The sequence below is a fragment of the Pan paniscus genome, chromosome 6 (genome assembly GCF_029289425.2).
Source record: "Pan paniscus chromosome 6, NHGRI_mPanPan1-v2.0_pri, whole genome shotgun sequence".
Lineage (NCBI taxonomy): Eukaryota > Metazoa > Chordata > Mammalia > Primates > Hominidae > Pan > Pan paniscus.
The window spans coordinates 118129493-118143669 of record NC_073255.2 but is presented as its reverse complement, the minus strand read 5'-3'; the positions used below and the strand labels follow the sequence as shown (position 1 = coordinate 118143669).

The 14177-nt window shown below is 53.0% G+C and overlaps 3 protein-coding genes across 26 annotated transcripts in view; 1 reads left to right on the top strand and 2 right to left on the bottom strand.

Annotated features, from left to right (window-relative positions):
* CASTOR3P (CASTOR family member 3) overlaps window positions 1-6871 on the top strand; it is a 62271-nt gene extending 55400 nt beyond the window's left edge. The window contains 5 exon segments of the mRNA XM_063606009.1: window positions 297-490; window positions 674-728; window positions 731-802; window positions 1653-1776; window positions 3756-6871. Of these exon segments, the coding sequence (XP_063462079.1) occupies window positions 297-490; window positions 674-728; window positions 731-802; window positions 1653-1776; window positions 3756-3762 (452 nt within the window). The 3' untranslated portion in view covers window positions 3763-6871.
* PVRIG (PVR related immunoglobulin domain containing) lies at window positions 2921-4498 on the bottom strand. The gene is made up of 5 exons (XM_008968767.6): window positions 4381-4498; window positions 3945-4295; window positions 3736-3862; window positions 3589-3649; window positions 2921-3481 (listed from the first exon to the last, which is right to left on the bottom strand). The coding sequence occupies exons 1-5, from the start codon at window positions 4496-4498 to the stop codon at window positions 3158-3160; spliced, it is 981 nt and encodes a 326-aa protein (XP_008967015.2). The 3' UTR covers window positions 2921-3157.
* A 3482-nt stretch (window positions 6872-10353) lies between the features above and the next one.
* Window positions 10354-14177, bottom strand: part of STAG3 (STAG3 cohesin complex component) — a 37231-nt gene continuing 33407 nt past the window's right edge. For 12 of the 24 annotated variants that reach the window (XM_055115213.1, XM_055115212.1, XM_055115211.1 and 9 more), the window contains 5 exons: window positions 13542-13716; window positions 13188-13292; window positions 12850-12931; window positions 10928-10999; window positions 10354-10732 (listed from right to left, as the gene is read on the bottom strand). In XM_055115213.1, coding sequence (XP_054971188.1) covers window positions 10724-10732; window positions 10928-10999; window positions 12850-12931; window positions 13188-13292; window positions 13542-13716 — 443 coding nt within the window. In that variant the 3' untranslated portion in view covers window positions 10354-10723. The remainder of the gene's footprint in view (window positions 10733-10927; window positions 11000-12849; window positions 12932-13187; window positions 13293-13541; window positions 13717-14177) is intronic. The other 12 variants (XM_055115217.2, XM_055115216.1, XM_055115208.1 and 9 more) reach the window with 1 other exon arrangement.

Below are 14177 nucleotides of genomic sequence, written 5' to 3'. Positions count from 1 at the left end.
GGTGGCACGTGCCTGTAATCCCAGCTACTTGGGAGGCCGAGGCAGGAGAATCGCTTGAACCAGGAAGTCAGAGGTTGCAGTGAGCCGAGATCGCGCCACTCCAGGCACTCCAGCCTGGTGACAGAGCAAGACTGTCTCAAAAAAAAAAAAAAAAAATCCTGTTGGAAAGTGAGGCAAGGCACAGGGTGGAGCTGGCCCCAGAGCCTCACTCTCCACCTCTCTGGCCTACCTTGCCCTGCCCTTGGGACAGCTGGAACCTCAGCAGTCACAGGGCTGCCTTCTGTGTCTCCCTCCAGAGCTGCCCTCCTTGGAGCACCTGAGTGTGGCGGATGCCACCTGGTTGGCCCTGAACGTGGTGTCCGGCAGTGGCAGCTTCTCCAGCTCCCAGCCTATTGGCGTGACCAAGATCGCCAAGTCAGTCATCGCCCCACTGGCTGACCAGAACATATCTGTGTTCATGCTGTCCACGTATCAGACAGACTTCATCCTGGTGAGCTGACCATCACAGACACGCCTTGCGCACTCAGGCCCGCCTCTGACACACACACTCCCATCTCCCACCCCTTGCAGCCTTGCCCTTCCACGCTATTCCAGGGTGGGGACAGAGTCTCAGGGTGAGAGGTCGGTGCCCCAGGGCCACCAGGCACACACAGCCTCAACTTCTTGCCCCTAGGTGCGCAAGCGGGACCTGCCCTTTGTCACCCACACGTTGTCATCAGAGTTCACCATCCTGTGGTCAGTGGCGAGACTGTGGCAGCCGAGAACCTCGGCATCACCAGTGGCTTCGTGAAGCCCAAGCTGGGTGAGCTGGGGGCGGGGGTTTGTGCGGGGAAACCTCACGAAGTTACCAGGCCAAGCTGTAGACCAGCCTTGCTCTCAGCACGGGCTTCTGCCCACTGAGCATGAATGGAGTGCCAGGCAGAACGGGATGCAAAGGGCAAGGTGTGGTGGCTCATGCTTGTAAACCCAGCACTTTGGGAGGCCGAGGCAGGCAATTCACCTGAGGTCAGGAGTTTGAGACAAGCCTGACCAACATGGAGAAACCCGGTCTCTACTAAAAATACAAAATTAGCTGGGTGTGGTGGTGCATATTTGTAATTCCAGCTACTGAGGAGGCCGAGGCAGGAGAATCACTTGAACCCAGGAGGCGGAGGTTGCGGTGAGCCGAGATTGTGCCATTGCACTCCAGTCTGGGCAACAAGAACAAAACTCCATCTCAAAAAAAAAAAAAATGTGATGGAACGGTCCTGGGCAGGCCCTGCTGCCGTGTCTAGCAAGGGTGGTGGACGTGCATGCATACAGCAATGGCCAGAGGCCACTCCTGCTGCAATCCCAGGTGTCAGGGTGGGTTTCCCTGGGCAGGGACTGTGGTGCTGAAGCCTGGAACACAGGTAGGAACGGAGCCAGGTGGTGCCGGTTGGGAAGGGCATCCCAGGCAGCCAGCACAGCATGTGCAAAGGCCCAGGGGCCTGAGAGTGAGATGGAGAATCAGGACGGTGGTAATTGGTGGTAGAGGCTGGAGAAGCAGCAGTGAATGAGTCTCTCAGGGCCTGCGGCTGAGCCCTCCCCAGCCCTCTTCCCAGGCCCTGCACTCACCAGAGCTGCTGCTTTCAGTCCCAGCCTCAGTGCCTGACATCTTTGTGCTCTTACAGTCCAGATGCCGGTCATCCACCCACTGTCCAGCCCAAGCAACAGGTTCTGTGTCACCAGCCTGGACCCCGACACGCTGCTTGCTGTTGCCACACTCCTCATGGATGTCATGTCCTACTTCAATGGGTAGGGCTGCCTTGGGCATGAGGGGTCGCCAGGTGGACCAGGGGGAGGCACGGCTCTGCCTAGGAGTCTTAGTCTGACGGGGGAGGCTTTGCCAGGAGCTCATCTGAGGGAAGAGACACAGACCTTCCCTGGAGCTAGTCTGAGCGGGGAGACATGGACCCACCCCGGAGCTAATCTGAGTGGGAAGGCAAGGACCCGTTCCAGAGCTAGTCTGAGCAGGGAGACAAAGACCCGCCCCAGAACTAGTCTGAGATGGGAGACATGGACCTGCCCCGGAGCTAGTCTGAGGTGGGAGACACAGACCCGCCCCGGAGCTAGTCTGATGGGGGAGACACGGACCCGCCCCAGAGCTAGTTTAAATGGGGAGACACAGACCTGCCCTGGAGCTAGTCTGAGGTGGGAGACATGGACCTGCCCCAGAGATAGTCTGAAGGGGGAGACACGGACCAGCCCCAAAGCTGGTCTGAGGTGGGAGACAGGGACCTGCCCCGGAGCTAGTCTGAGGTGGGAGACACGGACCCACCCTGGAACTAGTTTGGGGTGGGAGACACGGACCCGCCCTGGAACTAGGCTGAGAGGGAGACACAGCTCTACCAAGCAGAAAGGTTGGCTCTGGATGGAACATTTTGTGGGGAGTCCCCCATGTCTGTGAAGGCCTCTGCCTTCCCCAAGAGGAGGTGGGGGAAGTGATTGAGGGAAGATTTCAGGTGAGTCCCCCTACTCTCCACACCCTGCCTAACGCCAGCTGTGGAAGGAGGGCATCAGGACCCCAGCCCAGGCCACAGCAGGGAGCCCAGCAGAGGGAAGCCAGGTCAAACCACAGGGACTTCTCTCAGGCCGAAGCCCCAGGAACCCTTGCTGTTGTCCTAGGACATGGTGGGATTGGAGCAGAGACCATCCCACTGGGATCCCCCAGCCCTATCTAGGCAGCCACAGGTGTCCCTCAGGAGGCTCCCCCAACCCCCCCGCCACTCTGAGAAGCCATGACAGATCTCTAAGATTGGGACACTGCCCTCTCCCTGGGCCAACCCCAGCCCTGCAATGAGGCCCCAACCCACTCTGGTTCTCACCTGGCTTCTGCCTCCCAGGGGTGGAGACTGCCTCCCCACTCTCTTCACCCCCAAAGAAGAAGCACAGCCGAGGCCGACATCAGAGAAACTGTGTTGCTGACTTAGTTGCAGCAGGAAATGACTGAAATGGGGTAACTGTCACTCACACACTCACACCTGTGCCCACACACGCACACACACAGACCACATCCGCAGCAGGTGGGCCTGGCCAGACACCTATGGGACACTTATTGGAGGCCCAAGAATTAAAGTAAGGGGGTGACACCCAGGAGGCCTGGGAGGGGGAAAGCCCAGTGGCCTCATGGTCTCTCTCATCGAACTCCTAAGGGTCCTTCCATGGCCCTGGGCCCCCGAGGGTCAGGGAAAAGAGTGAGGCCGGGACCAGTGTGAGGAGGCCTCTCCCCTGCCTGAGCGTAGAGTCCATTCTCAACAGAGACAAAGCTGCCACGTGCAGGGATGGGTGTGGAGGCCCAGGCGGCAGGGCCCTGGGGCCGGTGTGCAGCGTGGGTGGGGAGTGACGCCCACCAGGACGGCCCCCCATGGGGGTGAGCTGTGTCCAAAGTAGCTGGGCGGCAGCTGGTGTTGATAGTGGCATAAGTGACGTGAAGAGCAGCCTGGGAGGCCTGGCTTGCTGCCTGCGCGGGGGAAGGAGGGTCAAGTGAGTCTGCACAGCTTGGGCCCAGCCCTGGCCCCCCTGCCCCTGCCCCTGTCACCTCATCCCCAAAGCAGGTCCCCTCCTCACCCATGCTCGTGCTCTCGGTGCCTGGGGGCTGGTGCGGGACGGCTGGAGCCTAGGGGCAGGGCTGGGAGAGAGCGAGGATGGTCAGAGCTCTGCAGGGCATGTGGCCAGCCCAGTGTCAGGGGGATGTGGACAGGGACCAGGTCTCACCGGTGCTTCTGTCGGCGCAGCAGATGAAGGAGGTAGACACAGCCAAAGAGGAGGACTCCTGAGACCCCCAAGATCCCGGCCAGGTCTGCCCGCAGAATGGGGGCAGGAGTCGGCGGGGCAGAGAGCCCTGGACACGGAGACAAGAATCAGATGGGTGGCCAGTTCCCGAGCCCCTCCCTGCCCTCCTGGACCCCTCGCCCCAGCCCCACCTGGGTCTGAGCTGGGCGGGAGGCTCCCACAGGCCTCCCAGGAGCCCTCAGGGAAGGATGCAAACTTGCAGCAGAAGGTGGTGTTGGCGCAGGGGCTGCTGGCCCCAGAGCCTTCCAGGATGAGAGAGACGCTGCTCTGGGTTTCCCAGCGGGCCTGGCGAGCAGGGGCCCATTGCCGGATGCCACGTTCTGGGTGCAACACAGCCAGCGTGGTCCCCCCAGCACCGTCGGGGCCTCCCCAGCTCACAGTCACCAGGGAGATGGAGCCAGACCCCAGGAACCCACAACGGATGGTGAAGGACGAGAGCTCGGTGGCCTCCATCCGAACTTGCACCCACACCTCCGGGGTCCCTGTGGAACAGCAGCAAGGTCGGTGGGCTGTCGTCCTACATCACCCTCCCTGCAGCCCCTGCCCCTCTCTGGTGCCGGCACTCACCCGCAGTGACACACAAGGTCAGCAGCACCCAGGGCAGGACCAGGGTCCGGTGCCCCATGGCCCCCTCCAGTCCAGGTTCTGGGGGCTGCAGGGCCAGCACCTGTGCCTCTGTTCTCATCGCAGGAAGTCTTCATGTTGTCAGCAGCCAAACAGCCACTTCCTTCTCTCCTCTCACACCTTCCCCAGAGGTGGTGAGCACAAAGTGGCTGATTCCCTTCTTAAAGTGACAGTGAGGGCCCACTTAGTCCCCAAGGCTGTGCTTCCGGGTAACAAGGCAGGGCGGCACAGGTGGGTGAGAACCCAGCCCTGGCTAGGCCTGGGGAGGCCAGGGGAGGGGCAGAGAAGCTGTCAGGGGCTAGAAGGACTCCCCTTCCCCGGACAGCAAGGGGTGCCGGGCTTCCCTAGGAAAGGGCTCTGTCCTGCCCCTCACCCAGCTAAGGAATCTGGGAGGAGAAAGCCCCTGGGAGTGGGAAGCCAGCAGGGAGGACCTGAGAGCCAGCCCAGCGTGCATGACCCACTACCAATCTGATGTGGGTCCCACGCTTACACCTGCAATGCAGGCCTCCCCCACAACCCCCAGCCTGGCTCGCCCACTACCCACTCATACCTCCTGATCTACCCTGAACGCACCCCATACTGGGCTCTGCCCCAGGCGCTGTCTCCTCGTCATAGGTGATGGCAACTGGCTTCTGGCTGCTCGGGCCCAAAGCACAGCCACCAGTGCCTCTTCCCTTTCACTTCCAACGCACCAAGATTGTGTCAGCAAACAGCAGTCCTCTGCCCTGGCAGTGCAGAAGCCGGGAGTTGAACCCATGTCTCTCACCAGGTTAAGCTGCCTCGCTAAGTTCGGATGTGACCTCAGAAACAGAGGCTACTCCAGCAATACAAGATAATTTATTTTTCGGCTTCTACCTATGCCACCCAATCCCTTCACTGGGCCTAACTTAGTGAATCAAATTAAGTATATTTCCCTCCAAGTATCCCCAGGATTCTGGGCTCCTTTGCACACTACAGGTTTTCTCTAAACGCCCCGGGTTTATCTATCCTTTGGTGAATTTTCAACTCTTCTTATTTCTCTGCCCTGTCCTGACCAAAAATCTTCAGTGCCTGTTTCTCTCTGCCATCCAAATCCCACACACATCTAGGGGTGAATCGGTGAATCTGCGCTGATGAGTGACACGTTTTGTGAATCCTTTCTAGGATCTCAGTATTTCATCCTATCCGGAGGGAAGGCTCTAAAGAGCTCAAGGAAGACCTCACGATGTCTATGTGTGAGAAGAAACCTTTCACCCCTTCACTATCACACCCCATCATCCAAGCACACACTCCTCTTTCATCCCATAAACCCCGGTCAGTGTCACCTGGAGTTATAAGGATGGGGTGACTTACCTAGTAACTGAAGACGCTCAGTAATCTGAAAAAGAAAAATCCCTTCACTTTATAACTCAGGAGATAACACCAACAGTCACTTCCGGCCGAGCTCATGGCCACAGTGCAAGTTAAAAAAGGTAAAGCCTTATTGAAAATAATCTTAAAACAATTATTCAATATTAACAGACAATGCCCAGCAGCGCCATGTGGGAGGCAAGCCACCCAGCTGCCAAGGCAAGAGACCGAGGGCACAAGCTGTTCCAGTATAATAAAGAAAATACATAGAATAAGAATAGTGATACTAGAAATAGATTATAGCTATGATTATATATATTACTAATCATTAGTTTATAGCATAACTCTTTATTCCAATATTATAATAATCTTTGTTCTACAATTATAACCTAGGAAAAACCAGGCCATACAGAGATAGGAGCTGAAGGGACACGGTGAGAAGTGACCAGAAGGCAGGAGTGTGAACCTCTGTCACGCCCGGACAGGGCCACTAGAGGGCTCCCTGGTCTAGCGGTTAATGCCAGTGCCTGGGAAGGCACCGGTTACTTAGCAGACCTTGGTCTAGCAGTGGTGCCAGTGCCTGGGAAGATAACTTACTTAGCAGACGGGGAAAGGGAGTCTCCCTTTCCCTGGGGGAGTTAGAGAAGACGCTGCTCCACCACCTCTTGTGGAAGGCCTGACATCGGTCAGGCCTGCCCACAGCCATCCGGAGGCCTAACCGTCTCCCTGTGATGCTGTGCTTCAGCAGTCACCCTCCTGTTTCACTTTCATGTTCCGCTCTGTACACCTGGCTCCACCTTCTAGATGGCAGTAGCAGAATTAGTGAAAGTATTAGTCTTTGATCTTTCTGAGAAGAGCATAGAAGAAGTAATGACGTAAGCTGTCCTCTCTCTCTCCGCCTCGGCTACCTAAAAGGTAAAGACCCCTGTCTGGTGGACACGTGACTCATGTGACCTTATCTATCGATAGAGATGACTCGCACTCCTTACCCTGCCCCTTTTGCCTTGTATACAATAAATAGCAGCGCGGTCAGGCATTCAGGGCCACTACTGGTCTCCGCGTCTAGGTGGTAGTGGTCCCCCGGGCCCAGCTGTCTTTTCTTCTGTCTCTTTGTCTTGTGTCTTCATTTCTACCATCTCTCATCTCCGCACACGAGGAGAAAAACCCACAGACCTAGTAGGGCTGGACCCTACAGTGCCACCCCTGAAAAGCACTGCTCTGCATCACTTACCAGGCTGGGCAAAGGCCTCCATGCCTGCTACCTAAGCTGGCCTCAGCTTGTCCAGCCTCGCCTGGGCCTGGCCAGTGGGAGGTGCTGCTGAGAAGCCAGAGCCCTGGACTGTCCTGGACAGCCGGCAGGGGGCTTGCTGGCATGAACCCTTCACAGCTGAGCCTGTCAGGGTGGGGCGTGCACAAAAAAGTATCCACAGATGTTGTGCAGCAGAAATAAAAATTCTAACCTTTTAAGACAAAAACACAGTATCGCTTCTTGGCCTTTTGGCCAAGATCAAGTGTAGATAAAAACATTGTAAGTCATGATTCCCCTGGAATACGATCAGTATCCTGAGGGAAGAGAGGCAACCCCCCAGCCCATCACCACACACTGCAGCTCACACACTTCAGGTTTTGTGCTCCCAGACAATGCCTGTCCTCATGAGAGCACTGTTGTCTGTGCCGGGAAATCATCCTCTGACCTGTTCACAAGTCTTCTAGATGAAGATTTTCAGCGGGTTTGGATCTATTTAAAAAGCGGTAACTGCAAGGAGGCACCTAATCCACTTGGATTTGCCTGTTTTTGAGAGGTACTCCTGGCAGTTATGAATGTCATTAAAAGTAAGTATCAGAATAAACTGAACTTTTTTTTTTTTTTTGAAACGGAGTCTTGCTGGGTCGCCAGGCTGGAGTGCAGTGGTGCAATCTCGGTTCACTGCAACCTCCATCTCCCAAATTCAAGCGATTCTCCTGTCTGAGCCTCCTGAGTAGCTGGGACTACAGGCACACGCCACCACACCCAGCTAATTTTGTTGTATTTTTAGTAGAGACAGGGTTTCACCATGTTGGCCAGGATGGTCTCAATCTCTTGACCTCGTGATCTGCCCGCCTTGGCCTCCCAAAGTGCTGGGATTACAGGCCTGAGCCACCGCACCCAGCCCTAAACTGAACTTTCAACTGAACTTCAGAAAATGTTGAACCATGATTTTAAAAAATGTTTCTCACTTTGCTCTAAGCCCTTTTTTAAGAGCAAAAAAGCATTTTGCAGTGTTAACCAATGAAATATTTTAAAACTTATTTCATCAACTCATCTGTTACATTTTAAATGTGTATAATATAGAAGAATTAGTATATGTTTATATAACAATTTTTTTAAAAACTGATATAAATGTCCAAAAGTTGGGAGTCTTATGACTCTTTTTTTTTTTTTTTTTGAGACGGAGTCTCGCTCTGTCACCCAGGCTGGAGTGCAGTGGCGCGATCTCGGCTCACTGCAAGCTCCGCCTCCCGGGTTCACTCCATTCTCCTGCCTCAGCCTCCCGAGTAGCTGGGACTACAGGCATGCATCACCACGCCCGGCTAATTTTTTGTATTTTTAGTAGAGACGGGGTTTCACCGTGTTAGCCAGGATGGTCTCGATCTCCTGACCTCGTGATCCGCCCGCCTCGGCCTCCCAAAGTTCTGGGATTACAGGCGTGAGCCACCGCGCCCGGCCGTCTTATGACTCTTAAGGCCCTGTTCTGGTTGCTATGGCTACATAACAAACCCCTCCAGACTGAGTGCTTTACATCTTATTATGCTCATGGGCTCCACGATCAGGAATTTGGAAAGTGCACAGAAAAGATGGGCTGTCTCTGCTCCCTGATCCCTGGACCTCAGCTGGGAAAACTGAAAAACAGGGGAGGTTGGAATCATCTGACTCCCATCTGGACTGAGTCTGGCAGCCAACATGGATGTTGGCTGGGACCTCGGTGAGGACTGCTGGCAGGAACACTTACACATGGCCTTTTCCTTCGGCTGCTGGCCTTGCTCACAGAATGGTGACCGGGTTCCAAGTGTGAACCCAGGTACAGGAAGAGACAGGAAATGGAAACTGCCAGTTTCCTTAAAATCTGGGCCCACTAACTAGCATGGCATCATTTCTATCATCTTCTATTAGTCAAGCATCACAAAGCCCATATTCAAGAGGAGACAACCTAGACCCAGCCTCTCAATAAACAGTGTCAAAGGCTTTAGAGAGCATGGTGTCAAGCTCCCAGATTCTAAGGCTGTGACTCAACCCAGTGCACTGGGCTGCCTGGCTGTACACAGGTGTCCATATTGATGCAAAGCCCCCAAGCTGCTCTTATCCTCTTGTGAAGCACCCTTAGCTTGGTTAGTATTTAAATAACTCAGGAATCTTTCCCCTCCTGGATTTTGAGAGACCTCCACATCTTCTCCTGTTCTCCCACTCTGTTCCCTCATCCCACAAAACAGGCTCCTTTCCCCAGAACTATTCTACCTGAATACAGGCGAAAGATCGCTCAATGAGTTAGCCTTCTCCCACACCCCAGCTCTGACTCCCCCAGGGCTACCTTTCCAAAAGGAGACTCAACCCAATTTCTTCTAGCTTTCATCTGGGAGGGGCAGGTGGGGGCGGGGAGGGAGAATGAAAGGGGCGAGGTGGTCTTGGCTGAGTGACCTGATCGCAGGAAGTCACGGCTCTTTCTGCACAGATCACTAGCTGGATGGCTGTGTCTGGCCTAGGAGACCACAGTGAGAACCTGTCACTAAAGCAGGTGCCCATGATGGGAAGAACTGGAAATTTTATCTAAAGAGAGAGGCTGAAGTATTCCTTAAACCACAAAAGAAAACAGTGAAAGTACAAAATGACAACAGCCGTCTTCAAATACTGCTTGTCAGAGGGACAAGAGAGAACAGAGGTGCTGTGCTGCTCCACAAGGCAAAACAAGAGCAAACAAGTCTGTCTGAGTTTCAAGAGGCTGGCCCTGAGGCTGCACTGTGGCAGTCTAGGTGAGAGACGCTGGTGACAATGTGTGGAGGACATAGGCCAGAGAATTTTCTTCACCAAGTCTTGACAGAATTTGGTGAAGAACTAGCTGGAGAAGGCAAGAGTGAAGGTGACATTGTCACTTGGATTTTAGGGTTGGACATTTAGAGTAACTCCTTAGTTTCCTTTTAACTCTCAGATACTGTGATTTGATCAAATTCCAAATTATGACAGGTATCTTTGGGATGAGGATAAAATTTCCTTTGGAAAGAACCCGTGGGTGAAGGCTGCCAGGACACATGGCCTGGCCTGGCTCACGTGGGTGAGACAGGTAGTTTCACAAGGTCCTGCTCCACTCTGCCACCTGTCAGCACAACTTTTACTACTGCAGAGGCTGTGGCCACTAGATAAACTACTCACAGGCAGTCAAACTCTCCCCATCTCTACTGCCTCACCCCACCTCTCAGTTACTAAGCAATACTTTCTGGAAAGCCTGTAGACAAAGCACCTGCGGGGTGTGGGGACACCTATATGCTGGGCCATGGGACAAGGCGGACCAAGAACCTGACCTCCATCAGTTTAACGATCTCAAGCCACACCTTGGGAACGTGTGGATTCAAACATGTTTATTGAGCGAATCATTAGGACACAAAATAGGCTGAGAAAGATGTTCCAAAAATCCAGAAAACCATGGGCTATTTCCATTAAACACAGAGGTGCTGCCCTTCTCCACTCCAAACAGAACAGGAAAAAGGCAAGGGGACTGGGCCACAGTGCATTAGGGAGGACAGGGTCTCTCGGCTTCTCTACCCCAGAGGGAAAGGTTAGGTTAGAAAAACAATGCCCAACTCTTTCCCCTCAGAGCCCAGGGCTGAAGCCTGGGGGAATGCTTCATTTTGCTCCTTTTCTCTGCCTTTTCCAAATGGTCACATTCTTGAGGTAGGGAGTGGAGCTGGGGAGGGGCCCAGAGTCCTGTCAGAAATCCTATAATGAGAAAGATGAAAGGAATACACAGGACACAGCAACGGGCCAATGGGCAGACCATCCTCCCCTGGGTTACCCTCAAAGACAGCCCAGAGGGCCACCCTCAGGCTATGGCCTGTCAATTTGATGAGTGCACGGGTTGCCTGCCAGCATTTCCCAAGGATACATAACTCCTCCTGCTCTGGGGACACTCACCTCAATATCCAGCTCTGTAGAATCTAAGAGGTCCAGCCCGCGCTCACTGGTGGAACAGTAGCTACTTGCTTGCTAGAGAGAATGAGGTTAAAAGTCAAAAAGGCCTTTACACACTCCTGTCACTTCGCAAATAAAAAAACCAGTTCCTTTCCCAGCCTCATAAGAACAAATATGGGCAGAGCAGGCCCCTATGGCACCTCCTGGGAGGGAAGTCAGTGTGGGCACGAGGATCAGGCCTGACTGCAGAGCGCTTCTTGGCCTGCTGACTGAGCCCCTTAAATGACTTTGTTTTGGAAACCAGAAAACGGATTTTTTCTGAGATGTTAGGAAATAATATTTTAACAGAGGCCTTGCTCTCTAGTCTCTGGTTTGAAGGTATCAGTTTGGTTTCTCCTTCTGAGCACAAGACTCCCCTGTTCTGTTCTATTCTGTTCTTTTTCCTTCCCTGCAGAGAAGAGAACAGAAGAATAACAGCAGAAGATACACAGCCTGTAATGGACTGAATATCTGTGTCCCCCTAAACCCACATATTGAAATCCTTCCCCCAGTGTGATGCTGTTTGGAAGTGGGGCCTTTGGGAGGTGATTGGTTCATAGGGGTGCAGCCCTCATGGATGGATGAATGCCCTTCTAAGCCCAGGCCAGAGGGCTAGCTTGCTGTTTCTCCTCCAGGTGAGGATACAACTAGAAGCCAGCAGTCTACAGGCTGGAAGAAGGCCCTCACCAGAACCCAACCCTTGGACTTCAGCCTCCAGAACTGTGAGAAATACATATCTGCTGTTTGTAAGACACCAGTCTATGGAATTCTGTTACAGTAGCTTGAACTCAGACATAGCCCTTTTCCATTTATAAGGTGGTTTTACCTTATATTTTATGTAAAAGGTCCATTTTATTTATTTTTGAATTGTTGATTTTTTTTTAAAGAGACACGTGTTTACTATGTTACCCAGGCTGGACTCCAACTCCTGGACTATTGATCCTCCTGTCTCCACCTCCTGAGTTGCTGGAACTACAGGCTAACAGCTCTGTTTTAAAGATGAGAAAATGGGCCCCACGCAGTGGCTCACACCTGTAATCCCAGCACTTAGGGAGGCTGAGGCAGGTGGAGCCACTTGAGGTCAGGTGTTCGAGATTAGCCTGGCCAACATGGCAAAACCCCGTCTCTACTAAAAATACAAAAAAAATTAGCCGGGCGTGATGGCGCGTGCCTGTAATCCCAGCTACTTGGGAGTCTGAGGCAGGAGAATTGCTTGAGCCCAGGAGGCAGAGGTTGCAGTGAGCCGAGACTATGCCACTGCACTCCAGCCTAGGTGACAGAGAGAGACTCTACCTCAAAAAATAAAAATAATTAAAAAATAAAGATGAGAAAATGGAGGCTGAGGAGGGGTAAAGCGCTAACTTGACATGGAGTTGAGGACTAGCACTCATGTCACCTCACTCCAAATGCCAGGCTTTTCCCACTACACCAGCAGCAGTTCCTCCTGGGGAAACAGGCTAGGTTAGAAAGGGAGCGAGGGAAGGGACAGGGAGGGGAAGCCCTCTAGTAGGGAGATGGAGGACAGGGGGTCATGTTTTGGGGGGAGAGACACTGAAGGGGCTGCCACTTGGACTGAATGACCTCCTACCTCCAGCATTAGGACTCCTTCCAATTCCTAGGGGGTTCGGAGGCAACAATATTTATTTAGGGATTGGGAGCGAGAGTGCTATTCCAACCTTCTTTGGTATTTGTAATTTCTTTTCCTTATTCTTTAATAGAGTCCAAGCAAAGTCCAAACCAACATATAACCTGTCCTCCTTTACTCTAGATTCATTCAGCTTTTCGAGACCAGGCATCACCGAGCGGAGAGAGGGGAAACACCCTGGCTTCTCTTTGGCACATCAGCCCCTAGTTCTTGAGAGAGAAGGGCAGGGTGGTCTACTCACCATGTCTGTATCCTGCCGTTCTTCATTTGACTCATCCTGGATTTCTAACTCTTCTTCCTCGTCCTCTTCCATAAGGCTGAGTCTGATGTAGGGGCAAAGAGACTGGCTTTTCAAACTGTTCTTTGAGGACCCCTGAGAGTTTCTCAGACACCCGGGGTGGGGGAAGTGGGGAGCAGTAAGTACAGCATAGTAGGTTTCCCGATTGTGCTGACAGGAAGTGCTTTGTGGCTAAAACAAGTCCAAAAAGTACCCACAGAGAGGCAATGGGTGAGACAGGAATCCCCTCACAGTGGGCGACAGATCTGAAGTGAAGACAGGAGATGATGAGAAAAGCTCACCGCATCAGCTGGTTGCCCAGGCCAGGACCTGAAGGGTTGTGTGGAGTCTGGAAATATTGTGGACCCAAGAACCTTGACCTCTCGGTGCCTGCGACGGGCTGACTGCTGGGAATGAAGCAGGATCAATGATGGGATAAAAATCAAGGGTAAGAAGAGGATGCAAGGCAGCTGGTGTTAATGGGGAGAAAAGCTCAGAGAGATGCATTTTAAAGCTAAACAATGGAGAAGGGTTTGAGAAGAACCCAACAATGTGGGAGTGCTACAGCAGGGAACCATGAAACAGAAACAGCAAGATGGAGGCAGCCAGACACCAAACTGGGAACTCAGACACCCAGATTCCCTCCACGGCCTCACCCCTGGGCAAAATCCAACTCTGAGCCATCTTCTTCCTCCATCTCTTTCAACCCCCACAGGGGCTGCCTGCTCTTCACAGCTGTGGAGGTGAGGGTGGGCGTGGGCGGGATGCTGTTCAGCTGCAGACTTTCTTCCTGGGACGAGGAGACGTCCTCTCTGTTAGGCTTGGCAGGCCCTGCCAAGCAGATGCATACATTAACCACAGCCCAGGGCCTGCGACAGGTGTGCTCTCTTTCCAAGACCTGCCCAGGATTTAGTAAGGGAAAGTCAATCAGGAAGAGAATGGAAAACTTATACAGCTTCATTCTGTTGCCCTCAAATGGGCATAGCCCTATGTACTAAATACATAGCCCTATGTACTAAATACATAGCCCTATGTACCAAAAAGTAAGGCTTAGAGAATTGTAGCTGGCCTTGTCCAAGAAGAACTTGCTACACAGCCTAGAAAACAAGATGGAAAGATACATAAATATGCATTTCACAGATAAACTGTAACAGGTGAACACAAACATGAGGGAGGGTTGGAGTCTCTAAGATTGAGAGGTCTGAGTTAGCCAATGAAGACATTTGAGATCCTATCCAAGATTTCTGTGGTCAGAAAAAGCTGTAAATGGCAATAGAGTTTTGGTACCAGAG

Coding starts and splice junctions, on each gene's coding strand:
- PVRIG (XM_008968767.6), bottom strand. CDS start 4,498: ATGAGAACAGAGGCACAGGTGCTGGCCCTGCAGCCCCCAGAACCTGGA. Junction 4,296..4,380: donor GACCTTGTGTGTCACTGCGG/GTGAGTGCCGGC, acceptor GCTGTTCCACAG/GGACCCCGGAGGTGTGGGTG. Junction 3,863..3,944: donor CCCGCCCAGCTCAGACCCAG/GTGGGGCTGGGG, acceptor CTCCGTGTCCAG/GGCTCTCTGCCCCGCCGACT.